The sequence below is a fragment of the Mesoplodon densirostris genome, chromosome 10, assembly GCF_025265405.1.
Source record: "Mesoplodon densirostris isolate mMesDen1 chromosome 10, mMesDen1 primary haplotype, whole genome shotgun sequence".
NCBI lineage: Eukaryota > Metazoa > Chordata > Mammalia > Artiodactyla > Ziphiidae > Mesoplodon > Mesoplodon densirostris.
This window is the reverse complement of record NC_082670.1, coordinates 55,125,086-55,142,072: the sequence shown is the minus strand read 5'-3', so window position 1 is coordinate 55,142,072 and position 16,987 is coordinate 55,125,086. Positions and strand designations below refer to the sequence as shown.

The 16,987-nt window shown below is 38.9% G+C and overlaps 1 protein-coding gene across 9 annotated transcripts in view; it reads right to left on the bottom strand.

Moving 5' to 3' along the window:
• Positions 1 to 16,987, bottom strand: part of RBMS3 (RNA binding motif single stranded interacting protein 3) — a 743,532-nt gene that overhangs the window by 113,617 nt on the left and 612,928 nt on the right. For 7 of the 9 annotated variants that reach the window (XM_060109330.1, XM_060109327.1, XM_060109328.1 and 4 more), the window contains 3 exons: positions 15,992 to 16,038; positions 2,617 to 2,713; positions 352 to 402 (listed from right to left, as the gene is read on the bottom strand). In XM_060109330.1, coding sequence (XP_059965313.1) covers positions 352 to 402; positions 2,617 to 2,713; positions 15,992 to 16,038 — 195 coding nt within the window. The remainder of the gene's footprint in view (positions 1 to 351; positions 403 to 2,616; positions 2,714 to 15,991; positions 16,039 to 16,987) is intronic. The other 2 variants (XM_060109331.1, XM_060109332.1) reach the window with 1 other exon arrangement.

Below are 16,987 nucleotides of genomic sequence, written 5' to 3'. Positions count from 1 at the left end.
GGATTTAACTGTCCAGAGTTCACAATTCTGCATGAAGTAGACACTCTCCTTTCATAACAAATGGTAGACAGCAACAGGAGAGTTTGATTGCTATTTCCTCCAATCAAGTTTGTTCTCTTCCTCCCTCTCTCTCTCTCTTCCTCTCTCAACTCTGTTTCTCTCCATCACTATCACGCTATCTACTGTATACACTTTTATAGAATTTCAGGAACAGCTTTGTATCTGGAAAATAGGGCTGCCAGAAAGAGGCATGGAATAGAACAAAAGCTTTACCCCAAAGCTTCTATGCATTACAAAAGCTTGCACTCGGATAATAGAAACATCGAGCCTCAGGTGACTGAGAACACTTACTGTTGGTTGCATAACGTATGGCGGATGAGGCATCCATGAAGTACTCTGGACCTATGCATCAAACAGCATTTATTAGAAGAAAGCAATCACAGAGAGAACTCGGTTCTTGCGTTCAGTGGAGTCACACTAGGTCATAAGAAAGTGGAGTCCACCTGACTTACAGCGAATCAGTGCTCAAAACTAAGGGTACAAAGGAAATTCTTGGACCTGATTCATTTGGTCCCTGAAACATGGTACAATGTAAAGCAAATTCCTACTTCCCTGGAGCTGGCTGTAGTGCCCACATGGGCCAGGCTGGGCCATGGAGCACATTTGGAGGCTTCAGGAATCTCCTGTTTGTAGGTCAACTTCCGGGAAGACCCGGGCAAATAAGGAAGGAGGCATTACTTAACATGACTGCTAAGACTTCCTCTTTTTCTGTCATTGGTTCTAACTTCATACTCTCAAGTGATCCCATCTTGGAAATAAATCCAAGTGGTAAAAGTTGGGGAAGAATTAGAGCGATAAACCAGAAATTTGGGGGTATGTTTTGGGTTAAACCCAAGTTAAGCAAGTCTGTGATTTTTCTCGCTCATGGTAATTGGTAATGCAAATAAAAATGAGTATATGAGCCAGCCAAGTGTTCTGAATGTTCGCCATCAGCCAAATGAGAAAGTCAGCTTCTAAGAGCTGATTGTGACATAGAGAGCCCCAAAGATTTTGTTTTCAATATACTCACATCAATGAAATTGCCAATGAACTTTAGATTAAAAAAAAAAAAAAGAAGTGGTGAAAAGCAAGAATCAACAACATAAGAAATTGCTCTAATTCCTTTTTTGAGAAAAGAGAGCCAGAGTTAAATTCCACTTATGAGCCCTCCCAAAAGAAATGACTGTTCTGTGGAGATTTTATTCATGTCACCAAAGTGCTCTACAGTGGAGCTCAGTGGGTGGTCTTGGCTGAAACAGAGGCCAAGATGAGAAAAAAATGGGTAAAAAACCAAAAAACACACATTACAACCAGGCAGGCCTGTAGGAAGAACAAAAACTGAACAGCATCTGCACTTAGCCTCATGGGTCCCAAGGAAAGGCAATTAAGAAATCAGCCATTCTGAGACCCTCTAATGCAATTCACACAAAAGTCTATTCCGCTCACCCGACAGGTATCAAGAATCTAAGTGCAGACACAGAATGAGAATGATTTGCTTTAGGGGGAATCAGTTAAGGAAAAAAGTGCATAGTCTCAAGCATGATGCTCTGACAGCTGGGACCTCCTGATATGACGTATGTAGTGGATGAATAATGTGAAACTTCACTGAATTCGTAGCAGTCAGCAACATTACAGTTTTCCCTGTTGTAAACCCCCCACCCACCCATCATCTGCACAATATAGGGAAACACACGCAGGCACACACTCGCACTCTTGCTCTTTCTTTCTCTCTCCAAAGCTTTAAACAGTGACACTCAACACTCTAGGTAGCATTCATAGGCATTTTTTTCTATTTGAATTAGAAGAATTGTCTGAAGAACTACATGAGGTAAAGAGAAGCAGGGAGAAATATCATATCTTTGATGACTCAAAGGAATAAGATAAGGAGCACTGTTTGAGGGAGAAGGATGGCTATTTCAATCCACCTGTGGACTTAGCATTACTAACTGGCTACAACATCTGGTTTAGGACACACACTGAGTCTCAGATTTTCTTGTGTTTCAACATGTAGAACCCCCGAGGTCTCTTTTGGCCTCTTTGGAACTGAGAATGAAGTAAGAGGAGGAAGTAGGAATTACTTTAACCCCTTTGATAATCTTCCCTATTTCTTGGAGCAAATGATTTTGCATCCATCCATGTAGCTTTCCATGGATACACAGAACAATTGTGACAAAATGAGATGACAATGATACAATATCCTGGAGGGTGTGCAGGGAGTTGCCAGAAATGTGTTCTCAGAAAAGATACCCTAGGGAACAACAACCAAAATAACAGACAACACACAAAATAACCTCTCAGTGGTAAGAAAGCTGCACTAATGTTGGCTGGAAAGTAGCAAAATCATGAAAACTCAGCAGGAAGAATGGAAAGCTCGGTGGGTTTTTATCATTCAGTGAAACAGATGCAAACAAACCCTTGAAAGTGTAGGCTCAGTGGATAGTTTGAGTATTATGACATTATGATATGACTGAAGGGAAGACAACTTAAAACAAAAATCCTACTGTGTCCCTTTTGTCTTGATCTAGTCTGTTCCTGGCAAGAAAGGTTTCCCGGGAGGTGCAGGTAAACCGGACATACCTGGTATGTGGAGACAGGGGAAGCAGCAATGAATGGCGTGATGGGTGTCTGTGGAATCATGCGGTTGGTTGCAATACTGTACGGTGAAGAATAAAATCTGCAAACAGAAAAACAAAAAGAAGATTCATAGATTCATGAAGCTGATGCACGCCTGGCTGCTAACCAAACGCTACCACACACGTCTGGAGAAGACAGAGACCCACCCTCATGTTGCCCACCAACTGTTAACAGGATCATGCAGGAGACTGATGGTCTCTGATTCCACAAGAAATAAGTTGTTCTGAATAAAATGACAATTTTGAGTCCTCTTATAAAATTGGCTGCACAAAAATCTCTTAGGCCAGGTGAGTGTAATAGTATGTTTAACCAATAGCAGAGAAAAGCCATGGGCATTGTTTCTAAAGCTCCTTGAAAGAAAGGCAAAACCATTGCACCAAGCTTTATACAGGTGGCTGGTGTCACACAGACAGAAACTGCATCTATCCCTTCATTCAAGAAAGAGGATCAGCTTACAGAGAGTTCTGGATCATTTGTGCTAGGCATGAATCCATGCCCTCAGGCAGAAACTAAGCGAAGTACTTTCTTTCTCCATGAAAAGAGAAGGACAATTTGTGGACAATTTAGGTCTAGGTGAGGAAAGGAATCTTTTCTGGATTCAGCCAGGGAACTGATGGAGATTCTGGACCTATGTGATATACCACTGTACATGCTGTAAAAAGCACTGAGTTTTCTGGTCTTCCAGGGTCCTTCATTGAACAATTATAGAATAATACTGGGCAAGATCAGACCTTCACAAATCAGAGGAGGGATGATCCTTCTGGAGATCTATTAAAGGACAGCTTTAATAGAGATCTATTAAAGGGTATCAAAAATACTTACAGGCCATCTCTGCTCAGACTATACCCTGGAGTCCACAAGTTACCTAATGCTCAAATTCCTCAGCAGAATTTTAAATCATGTTTTTTCTTTATGTCTCACTGGTAAGGGAAAGGCTAGAGTGACCAGCCACACATCGTACAGACAAAACCAGGTGGGCTGTGATGGAGTATTTCACTGATATCAGGATAGATTGGGAAAATGCCTCTCAGGGATCATGGAATCGTTACTTCACTTTGCCATACTCTTATCAGGATAGATTAGGAAAATGTCTCTCAGGGATCGTGGAATCATTACTTCACTTTGCCATACTCTTAGCAAAAGTCAATTACTACTTTTAGTAATAAAAAGTATTACTTTTTAAAAGTAATAACTTTTAGTAATCTTTCTTTCTCTCTCTCTTTCTTTCTTTCTTTCTTTTAAATAGTATGACTGAGGTTGGAGTTTTGGAGACAAAACCTTCATCATCTCTCAGGGGTCATTGATATTTTGAACAGAGGATCTCATGGGTCACCTTTCTAAAGAAGCATTCCATGAGAACCCCAATGAGTGTAGGGGGGCTGGATTTCAAGGTTGCCAGGTTTCAAAGAGTAAATTCTTTAAGCTTAGATCCTATACAAGTCTTCAAGCAAGGATTGGGGAACTAGAGTCTTAAATTGATCTAGCTCTCAACAAGGATTATAAGGTCATAGTCTTTTGGTTAAAAAAGATGTAGCTGAAAAAATTACACCATTACACATTGCATCCTCCTTACTATCCATACCTATACCTACAATACCTCTAAAATTTTAGAAAAAAAGAATATTGACTATATACTCATTAAAATGGCCAAATTAAAAAAAAAAGACAATCAGAGCTGTCAAGGATTCAGAGAAAGTGGAACTCTTTCATTGTTGGTGGAGATACAGGATGATACAGCCCTTTTAGGAAACAGTTTGGCAGTTTCTTATAAAGTTAAACATATACATAGCATATAACCCAACTATCCCACTGGTACATAGTAACTGAAGATAAATGAAAACTTGAGTTCACACAAAAACCTTAATGCAAATATTTATAGCAGCTTTATTTAATACTTGCCCAAAACTGGAAACAAGCTAAATATCCTTCAATTGAATTAATAAACTGTGGTCCATCCATACACTGGGATGCAACTAAACAATTAAAAGGAAAGAACTACTGATATATTTAACATGGTGAATCTTAAGTAAATTATGCTAAATGAAAGAAGTCGAACTCAAAAGTCTATATTTTATATCCATTTATATAATACTATGGAAAATGCAAAACTTTAAAGACTGAAAATAAATAATGGATGCCAAAGGCTGGGATTGGGAGAAGAGTCTGAGTGCACAGACACCTGAGGGAATTTTGGAAAGTGATGTAACTGTTCTATATCTTCATTGCTTGGTGGTTCCACAACTGTGTGCTTGTCAGACCTCATAGAATTGTACACTCTTAAGAGTGAATATATACTCAATATAAATTACAGTTAATAAATTTGACTTTAAAGTCAATTACTATGTAAGAAAACATCCATCCTTCCACTTTAAAAAAATGTATTGAACATTTACTATGTATACCAAAGATGGGTAGGACATTCCTTTGAGTCTTTCTATTTAAGCATTTAAATTGAACCGTATCTATACATTAACCAGCCTAAAGCAGGTCAATGGCTTTCCATTGCAATGAGAACAAAATCTGAATTCCTCATATTGACAAGCACAATCAGGCTATTGCCCACCTCTCTCCCCAGAGCCAACTAGGATCCAACCACACTGACCTTCTTCTGTCACATGAGCCTGTCATTCTCACTCTCATCTTGGGCCACTACGCTTACAATTCTCTCTATCTGGAATGGTTATTTCCCCAAATCACCCTAGAACTATTTCTTTCTCATTATTGGTCTCACTCAACTTTCCCATCTTTTCAGAAGTCTCTAGCTAAAGTAGCAACCACCATCTCTGCCCCAGCTGTTCTCTATTCCTTTCCTTTACTTCTTTTTTTCATTGTTCTTTTTTTTTTTTTTTGCGGTACGCGGGCCTCTCACTGCTGTGGCCTCTCCCGTTGCGGAGCACAGGCTCCGGACACACAGGCCCCACGGCCATGGCTCGCGGGCCCAGCCGCTCCGCGGCATGCGGGATCCTCCGGGATCGGGGCACGAACCCGTGTCCCCTGCATCGGCAGGCGGACGCTCAACCACTGCGCCACCAGGGAGGCCCTTTTTCATTGTTCTTATCACTATCTGAACTAATCATTTTAAAAAATGTCTTTATATATGTTACAGACTGAATGTTTGTGTCTCTTTAAAATTCATATATTGAAGTCCTAATTTCCAAAGTGGCTGTATGTGGAGATGGAGCCTCTAAGGAAGAAACTAAGGTTAAATGAACTCATGAGGGTGGGGCCCTAACCTCAAAGGGTTAGTGTCCTTATAAGAAGAGGCATTAGAGTGCTTGCTCTCTCTCTATCCACATGCTCACATGGAGGAAAGGCCATGTGAGGACATAATGAGAAAGCAGCCTTGTAAAAGCCAGGAACTAAATCACAAACTAAATCAGCCAGACCCTGATCTTGGACTTCCAGCCTCCAGAACTGTGAGAAAATATATTTCTGTTGTTTAAAGCCACACAATCAATGGCATTTTGTTACAGCAGTCAAGTTGACTAACGGAATGTATTTATTGATTATTTTTCCCTCTAGAATGTCAGCTTCAAGAGAGTTGAGGACATCTTGACTTTGTTGCCTAGAACAGAGCCTGGGACATAGTAAATACAGGCATACCTCATTTTATTGTGCTTTGCTGTATTACACTTCACAGATATTGCAACGTTTACAAATTGAAGGTTTGTGGCAACCCTGCATTGTCAGATGGTGCTTAGCATTTTTTAGCAATGAAATATTTTTAATTGATGTATGTACATTGTTTTTTTAGACATAATGCTTTGCACATTTAATAGACTACAGTCTAGTCCAAACATAACTTCTATAAGCACTGGGAAATTTTTAAAAATTGTGTGACTCATTTTATTGAGATATCTGCTTTATTGCAGTGGTCTGGAACTGAACCCACAATATCTCCAAGGTATGTCTTGCTTAATACCTGTAGGTTGAATGAATGAATAAATGAATGCAGAGCAGTTTAGAGAGATAAGTAGTGATTACAGTAGAGGCCGCCAATGTCCAATTGGTGGAGGCACAGAAGATGGCTTCTGTTCAAACAGGAAGCTGAGAGGTGAGAACCCAGAGAAAATTGGCTGGCATTATTCCACTGTAAATGCTCAGTGGAAGCTTAAACTAATGCGTGTTTTCTAAGCATGCAAAGGTACTGACAACCAGGGAAAACAGACCTTTTCTACAAAAATCATGGTTTGCATTAAAAAAAAAAAACGCTTTAGGTCTTATCTTTGACAGATTTTATTTATGAGTCAGTGAACAGAAAGACTTATTTGGGGCTCATAATAACATAGCAGGTACTCATGACCACTCCACAAACGGCCCTTTTCATTCACCATGCAAGTTTCTTAGAAACCCAGTTTCAGCCTCTTGTACCAACAGAGCAAATCATGCGTCACATTTTAGAGTGGCTGGTTTATTTTGCGAAATGTACCAACTGTCATATTAAAAATGAAAGCAGTAAGGATAGGATGGACTGGCAAAGTTTACAGGAAATTTTATGGGAAAAACAGCAGAAACATAAAGAAAACAGCCAAGTAAACGGATACTAACAAAGGGCACCCTTGGGGGAAATTTTCAGGCATTTTTGTTCTGTCTACTCTAATCCTATCCATCAAACAAGAATACTTCATACTTCCCAGCAAGATCCAGTACTGCCCCTCAAATCAGAGAGTCATTTAGAGCAGAGAATGTACTGAGAAGATCAGACTCAGCACACTGTCTTGATCCCCTAATTCTGGTATTCTGAAATAGGCTCTCCCCAAATCCAAACATAAACCAGATGAATTCACAAGAAACCTTTGCTTAAACCATGACAGGAGAGGATATTATTGAATCTGAGGCTTAAAGGCACCATATCTAAAGAAAATGCACCTAGCCAGACTCCAAAGAGAGAAGTGCAGAATGAATTTCCCAATCTCTTCACTTTTTCTCAGTCCCTGCCATGTATCCTTCATGGTTTAAAAACACTCTCACATGGCCATCACATTTAAAAAGAAGAAAGAAAGAAAGAAAGAAAGAACATCCAAATAAATACTTCAAGAATAGGTGTCTTGTTTTGGGGGAACAGGAAAGATGAAATTGACAGCACTTTTTGGCCATATAACAAAGCTAAGGTCATTCTAAACATGTGACTTTATGTTTTTGTATTTGATTATTTATGCATTATGCCTTGCAAATGCTATTATAGAAAACTGGGAATGAATTTTTAGCTAACCATTCTCCTGGGAAGAGTTTACTCCCCTAAGATATTTCTTTGCCAAAATGTACATAGTGAATCCACAAGTGTACAAGTATTCCTTTTCTACCTTGTTCTAAACTAAAAGGGATTTTGCTCCCCAGGGGACATTTGGCAGGATCTGGAGATATTTTTGGTTGTCACAACTGGGTCAGGGGGCTGCTACTGGCATCCATTTGGTAGAGGTCTGGGATGCTGCTAAATACAGTACAGCTCCCACCCAAAAAATGATCTGGTCCAAAATGTCCCTAGTGTCAAGGTTGAGAAACTTTTGCAGGAATGTGAACTAGTTATCTCTGGAGAGGTTGCCCATGAACAAAATTCCAAATGCCAAAGGGGCTAAACGGGTTAACTAAGCATGATCTATCTGTAGAACTCTAAGCCAGCCTCTGAAAAAAGTAATATTTTTAAGGAACGCAAAGGGTTGTTTGGTTTTCTGGCATGTAAAGCAAGTGGGCTCCAGAAGTCCAGAAAATGGAAGTCTAGGTCACTAATAGGACATTATTTTGCCTGCAGAAAAGTCATCTTCAGGGGATTTGACAGTCAGTAGTAATATGGTGAAATCTTATTTCACTGACAATAAAAATAACATGTATATATCAATAATCCCAGGGTAGGATGTTTTTTAATGCAGAAAACCACACACAATCCTATTTGCCCACTGAAATAAACAGCCCTGCCTTGTCTTTCACGTCCATAGGCAATTTTGTTGGAGTCAGAACCACAAATACCATCCTCAGGGCAACACTATAGCACAAGATTAATAAGTTATTGGTTATTTTTATTGTAATGCCAACGTATCCTTCACACTAGATTCCTTTCCTAGTGTAATAAGATAAGGTTTCCGTATCACTTAATATCAAATGCCCATATAAAACAGCTGGCAAACCAAGGCTACAGAAAACATTTTTTTTTCACATCTCTCCCAAGAATCCATTTTCTTCAAATAAAACAATCCAAAAGGCTTTTACACAGCAGCCCTTAGTGAAAAGATAACAGGAAAGTTGCGATTTTGACTATGGGGGAGGAATTATTTCCCACCTCCCATGCTCATAGTTGAAAGTGATGGAACTTCATATTGGACTGTTAAAAAAGCAATAGGGCAATAGTAATAACACATTATAGAGTTATGCCAGATAGCTCCGAAAGAAGAATGGACATTTTTATTTTCCTAAGTTAGCCTATAGTAAAAAGTACCAAGCGTTTTACTTTTCCATTGTGACCCAGAAATTTCTTCACTGTAACCTTCAAAGCCTTAGATAAAAGTGACATTGAATTAATTATTATTATTATTATTATTATTTTGCGGTACGCGGGCCTCTCACTGCTGTGGCCTCTCCCGTAGCGGAGCACAGGCTCTGGACGCGCAGGCTCAGCGGCCATGGCTCACGGGCCCAGCCGCTCCGCAGCATATGGGATCCTCCCGGACCGGGGCACGAACCCGTATGCCCTGCATCGGCAGGCGGACTCTCAACCACTGCGCCACCAGGGAGGCCCGAATTAATTTTTTTTAAGTGATAATTTGGGCAGATTCAAGCAGATGACACAACCGACATTTTTTACTGCCTACATGCAAGCAGCTCAGATACACCATGGTCCATGTTTACAAGTGTTTGTTCTTCATTAGAGAAACATCAAGCTTAATTTGGGGTACGTATTTCAGTTTTATGTTGCTGTATTCAGGTTGAGGTTATAGAATTCAGAACATTTAACTGTTGACACAATTGAGCTACCAGCTATCCCCGAGACGCATATTTGGATTTGATACTCAGAAACCCCTATGGCTGAGTGCAGTTAAGGGATGCCACAGGATCATAACATATGTTCTTTTTTTTTTAATTGAAGTATAGTTGATTTACAATGTTGTGTTAATATCTTCTGTACAGCAAAGTGATTCAGTTATATATATATATATATATATATATATATATATATATATATATATATATACATGTATATACACACACACACATTCTTTTTTATATTCTTTTCCATTATGGTTTATTGCAGGATATTGAATATAGTTCCCTGTGCTATACAGTAGGACCTTGTTGCTTATCCATTCTATATATAATAGTTTGCATCTGCTCACCCCAAACTACATAGGGTTGCCATATGATCCAGCAATCCCACTTCTGGGTATATATCCAGACAAAACTATGATTCAGAAAGATAAAATATGATCTTTAGTGGTGACATAGCACATCTCCAAGAGGACAAGCTCATGTCACTGTTCCATCAAGAAGCCTTCAGAATCCCTCATTAGAATGTAACTGCCTTTTCTCTGTAGTCCTACGACATTAATTTTCTTTATTTTTCTTTGTGAAAAGAATAGAAAAATATAAACAGTGAAAAATAAGTCTCCCTCTCACCCCTACTTCTCGGTACTCTGTTGGCTCTCCCCAGAGAACCACTGTCACCATGTCTTGTGTATTCTTTCAGAAATATTTTATACATATGAAAGTTAATACATACATAAATCTCATAGCACTTTGTGCTTCTGTCACAATACTACTTGCATTGTGTCTAGAATTTGCATGCGTGCCCATTGTTCCTGACAGGATGGGAAATATTTTTCTTCAAATTTGCATCACCAGAATGATTTTAAATGGTACAACAGATAAGTATTCAAATGATAAAATTTGTTGATCTGAGTCAGCATTAAGCGACCTTTAACAATATTAACTGTATTGGAGTCAGCTGCAACTGTATCTTTGGATACATTTCTACATAAAATGGGACCAGTTTCTTCTCTACAGCAATAAATATTTATCTCTCTGTTAGGTTACCGCTCTCTGAGTTAGGTTTGCCTACTGGATCGAATACAGCAATGTAATCAGGAGTAAATATTTGACTCTGGACGTTCACGTTCCATTCCTTCATATGCTCAGTGAATTTTCTAAATCAGCTTCCCCACTTCAAAGAGGTACATGCTGACAATAACTCAAGGAACAGTGTGTTGAGGAAACATTTGTGGTTATTTTGGCATCTTAACATCCATAGAAATGACTATTCTTCTACTCCCCATTATTTAAATGTTGCCATATAAGGCAATAAAACCAAAGATGAACAAAACATTTAAAAAACCATCTACATGAAGAAATATCAAGTGAATAAGGTTAGTGAGCTACAATCTTCCGATCTCTTCCATTTCATGAAATAAAGTTTCTACATTCTTGGCACCAACAACACAATGGATAGTCTAAGCCTTCCGAAATTCCATTTTTAACTCAGGACATGAGAAACTCATGTGCAGTTTGGCTCCTTTGGGTGAAACTGCAGGTTGCGTTTAAGTAGGATCAAAGCAGAAATAGATACAGACGTTGAGAACAAACGTATGGATACCAAGGTGGGGGGTGGGGGATGGGATGAATTGGGAGATGGGGATTGACATATGTACACTACTGATACTATGTATAAAACAGATAACTAATGAGAACCTACTGTATAGCACAGGGAACTCTACTCAATGCTCTGCAGTGACCCAAATGAGAAGGAAATACAAAAAAGAGGGGATATATGTATAGCTGATTCAATTTGCTGTACTGTGTAAACTAACACAATATTGTAAAGCAACTATACTCCAATTAAAAAAATAATAAAGCGGATCAGATTTGGGTGTTACATGGGGACAGAGTGGCTTGATGCCAGGAAGGGGAATGGTTTCCCTAATGCCACCTTGCTGGAGCCAAGCAGACGTCATCAGTCACATTTTCTGTATCTGATTTGGCATTCATAGTACTAAGTCAAACAGTCTGTAAAGATGAATAAGACATGGAACATGACTTCAGAGTTAATAGTCCATCAAGGAAATAAATATGATGTCAACAGCTACATGATAAAAAGACTGTCTGTGTATCATGGTCACATGAAATGTAGTGTAACAATAGTGTCAATATTGACAATGAAGATCACGTTGTGCCATGCAGGGGTCCTTTGATCCTTACAAAGTCTTATGAAAAGGTACTGTTACTATCATCTCCACAGAGGAGGAAACTAAAGCACAAACAACTTGCCCATGTCTGGTAAATGACAGAATTTGGATGTGCACCTGGGAAGGCTGGTTTTGGAGTCTGAACTCCTAACCACTGCTTAAACTGTGTCTCTTACGATTAATTGTTTAATTAGCTCTGCCTGGTATGATTTAATGGTGTTCTTTATTTTATTTATTTATTATTTTATTTGGCTACATTGGGTCTTCATTGTTGCACATGGGCTTTCTCTAGTTGCGTCGAGTGGGGGCTACTCTTCATTGTGGTGGGCGGGCTTCTCATTGCAGTGGCTTCCCTTGTTGCAGAGCATGGGCTCTAGGTGCACGGGCTTCTGTAGTTGTGGCATGTGGGCTCAGTAGTTGTGGCTCGTGAGCTCTAGAGCACAGGCTCAGTAGTTGTGGCACGCGGGCTTAGTTGCTCCACAGAATGTGGGATCTTCCCAGACCAGGGCTCAATTCTTAACCACTGTGCCACTAGGGAAGTCCCTAATGGTGTTCTTTAAATGAGAGCAGTGAAAGAAAGAAGGATGGAAGGAAGAAAGGGACGGAGCGAGGGAGGGAGGAAAGAAGGGAGGAAGGAAGGAATTAGGAAGGAAGGAAGGAAGAATATCACCATTCTCTCCAGGCAGAGAGAATTCCATGAGCAACAGACACATGGGTTAAAGTAGCTTGGGATTCTCTGAGAATCAAAGAAGGTCCAGTTCAGTTGCAGGAACCAAATCACGGAGTTCTTTTTGTGCCATTCTTGGAAGTTTGAGTTCTGTTCTGCAGTTAGTAAAGTCTACATAGTACATTAAACCAGGCAGGTAGATGATTACTGATTGCTTTTTGCTTTAAAAAATTATTCAAAAAGCAATGTGAAAATGGTTTGGAGGTCAGTTATATTAGAAGCAAGTAAAAGCTTAGTACAGGTAGGGAATGGTGATTGAATAAACTCAACCAGTGGCAGGGACGCAGAGCTGGGTTGAAGATACAGTTCAAAGATAGATGGAGTAAGTTTTAAGGACCAATTTTATTATAAAGAATGTTTTAGGAGAGAATACCCAGAGAACTAGAATTTATGGCTTAAATGGCTTTAGAGTGTATTTTTAAAAAAGGAACAAGTAATTTGATCTTGCTTTTCATTTGATTTGGTTTGTATGATGAAAGATTGATTGAAGATAATGACCTCACTTTGGGACAAAGATATCCAGGAGCAGCACCTAATGCAGTTAGACACACAGGCGATTATTTTTGCATCTAGTTATGAAGTTGAAGTATGGACTTGGGAGTCTTCAGTTCCTAAAAGCAGGAGGAGTGGATGAGATCAACTGGATAGAACACAGAGTGAGAAAAGACTAAACCCTGAGAAAGATTAATAAAAGTGGGCAGAAGAGGAGGAATCCGCAGACACCAAGTGAGCAGTGCAAGGGGAGAGCAAGGAGGATCAGCAAAGGATGGAGTCGTAAAATCTAAGAAATAACAAATTTTCATGAAGCTGTAAATGGTAACAATAACAACAACAACAGAAAGTCAAATGATGCAAGATCTCAAACAATATAAGGACTAAGAGTGCGTCAGTTACAACTGACAAATTTGGAGATCAATTTGGACAAAAAAATTTGGACAAATTTTTTTCTCAAATTTGGAGACACCAACAGGGAAAATTCCAGTCAAGTCTGAGACCAGAATTCACACTTTAATGGGCTTAATTAGAGACAATATGGGAAGACAGTGTGTATAGAAAACTGGGGTTGTTTACCAGTGAAAAGAAAGCTAAAAGAGTGTGGTCACTAGAAGTGATCTCATGGGCAGAAAAGGATTGTTTTGCTTCTACCTTCTTTATAGGTGGGAGAGACTCAAGTATTTTACAGGCTGAAAGGAATATTCAGTAGACAAGACAGTATTGAAAACAGGGACTGCTGGATGACACAAAGTTCTTTATCAGATGACAGGAGATAAAATAAAGAAGATGGTATTCTCAGCATCTTAACTACAATTTGTTTCCTGAGGAAAATATTCATTGTTGTAAATGTCTAAGTGGACAGTGGAGAGGATGAAACACTTTTGCAACTGTTGAAATAGTTCAAAGAATAGAATGTTATACTGTTACTATAAGGTTCAGACAAAGATGTCACAGAAAGCAGACATATGTACTTGCAGTCGACCTCTATACGGCATAGATGGTGACCTGGGAAGGGAGACATGCTCCCTGTGTACTAGGCAGTCCTCACTGCCTCTAATATGGCACCACCCAAAGCTCACTTAGGGCTGCTCAGATTGCAGGCTGAAATCTCAATTTTTTTCTCTGTAGTTTTGTAATGGATCAGGATGAAAACTTGGAAAGTTAGGTCTTTGGGAAAACAAATTCAGATTTTAAATTGTGCACTGGAAAGATGACTGACTAAGGCAAGGCATTCACTCTCTCCAGTCCAGACCTAGGTCACTGGGGCATCTCCAATCCTTGACCTAGAGGCTTGGTCAAGGAGATCTCTATAATAAACAGATAGATATATAGTACAGATAGGTAGATGATTCATATATTCATACACCCATATACATGTATCGAAACATGAACACTTGTTGAATCTAGTTAATTAACTTATAGGTATTCATTCAATTATTATTTCTACTTTCTAGTGTGCGAATAAATTTCTAATTGTAATTACATGTATTTTTACATGTATTAGACTCTGAAACCATGTACCATTAAATTGCAAATGTAAAATACTTGGTACTTAGTATGTGTTCAACAAATGTCATTCCCCTACATTATAATACCTGTTTTCTGTCACTGTTGCTGAGCATATAATGCCTTATTCTATGCCTTTTGAGTTAACTATTTTATTTTCTCAACTATACAGTACGATTCTAGAGGACTTTATTTCATGTCTTTACATCTTGTCTTTTGTTCTTCTGACCACCAAGTTTAAAGTGCCTTGTTGGAAATAAGAGAAGGCTTATTGGATAAATGAAAGTATATTCTTAAGTTTCACTCCTAGAGAAGTTTTAATCAACAAAGGACAAAGGACTAGACTCTTACCCTAGACTACCAACTGTGTTGACTCTTTCATGGAAGGATAGACCATGAGTTTCTTGAGGGCAAAGCCCTTGTCTCATACGTTGTTCTTTTAAACCTACAGAGCATAGTACTACGCTTGGCAGACTCATTGGATGTTTATTGAATGAGTAGATAAATGACCCCCTGAACGAATAACTATAAAAATAAGAGGGTACTAAACATTTTCTACATCCCACAGGTGTTCATTAGATGCAGCTGACTAAATAGAAAAATGGAGTTTAATTCCTTCTATCCTCTAAGTTGATCTTAAATGAGACCTTCATTCTGATTGATTCTTTAATGAGACTGAAAGACAGAAAACTGAAAGCCATGGAGAAATCTAAGATAAAAGGTTGTGAAAATAAAAATAATATTTATTCTTTGGTTTGTTGGTCCATTGCAGGACGGCCAAAGTAAAGAAAAGAAATTGAAAAGTAAGAAGAAAGTTTCAACCAAAGAATATTCAGAATGAGAGAATTTTAGAGAGGCCAGATCATGTAGCTTAAGTCTGATTTTTCAGAGGAGAATTTTAGGCTATGTGACTTGTTCTAAGTAAGAGGCTGCAAGTTTCCAGGTGCTTATTACGATGAAGAATGAAAATGCAATCACCAAGCTACTAACTTGACTCTGTCCGTTACCCTTCCCCTGATAGCCAGAAGGCAAGAGTGGAAGCATTATTAATGTCAAAATGAACCTGGGCACATGCTAAAATTACTGAAATCTAAACTCTAGAGTTATTAGTAGGAGCGACACTCTTACCGTAGAGATACACGGACACTTCTCCCAGACCAGTCTATCTACATACACCCCCCTTCAAATCCTACTCCTTACTCTTTCTCAGATGAGAAAGGGAGAGACAGAATGTGGGCAGAAGCATTGTGAGAATGGGTGACATGGGGTTGCCATGAAATAAGAGTCACTCACAGGAAGAAAAAAATACAATGATGAGAAAGGTTTAAAACAAAAAGAAAGATTTGAATATTTTTCTTCAGTACTGATTTCAGAGTTCAAAGATACCTTAGCAATTAAAATAGAGAAAACGTAGTCTACTTACCCATTCTGTATGGCAGCTGTGGGGTCATAGGTCAGAGCCATGCCAGCCTGTATATGGGAGGAAGAGGGGAGAAAATGGATCTTAACATTTTTATGGTGGTGTCCGAAGCATTCAGTATGCACAATGCTTTTATCTTTACTTTCTATGATTTAAGTTTACTTTATCCTATATATTTCTCCTCCCTTACTACCAAGACTAGCATTTTTACTATCTGAACACCAGAATCCACCAGTGAGTTAGGAGTTTATATTATATATCCAGACAAACCAAAGAACAATGCAGTTTGGATGATTTGCATTTCTAATTCATAAGCCATGCACTGTCTAATCTGGTATCCTTATAATTTCTCGCTATTTTCAAGAATACCTATTGTATATCTCATGGCATGAAAAAAAGGAAAGGATAGATGCTGGGGTCAGAGTAAAAATAAAAGCTACTTAAAACGCATTTGACCTTTTAGAAGAAAATGTTAAGAAACATTTATTTTAAAATATTGCAAGCCTCAGGGGTGTCTAGGCAATGAATCACAGAGTGCTGTCCAATATTTGCTGGTACCTGTCCCACTAAGAGTGTAGAAAGGGAAGGTCATTTACATGTGATGGAAATTCTAGGCCTTGTGGCTAATAAGGAGATGGTTTAGTTTTTTTTTCTAAGAATAAAACCACCACTGAAAAACTACATTTCTGTAACTGGCAGTTGTTGCAGAAAAGAATATCAACTTGATGATCGCTGACTGACACCCTACCTCCTTTCCTACACATCATCGTATTTCATTCTCACAAGGACCCTATGAAGTAGGCAGGAGAAATATTTCCTCCATTTGATAGATGCAGACACAGAAACTTGGAGGGATCAAGTGACTTGGTTAAGGTCACATGTGTGGAGGCAGAACCAGATTCCAACCCAGACTAGCCATGACATTGACTAGGATTTTGAATGAGCCTCGAAGATCATTTCTCTGTGGCCGCATGGGTCTACCACCCTTTGTTTTCCAGA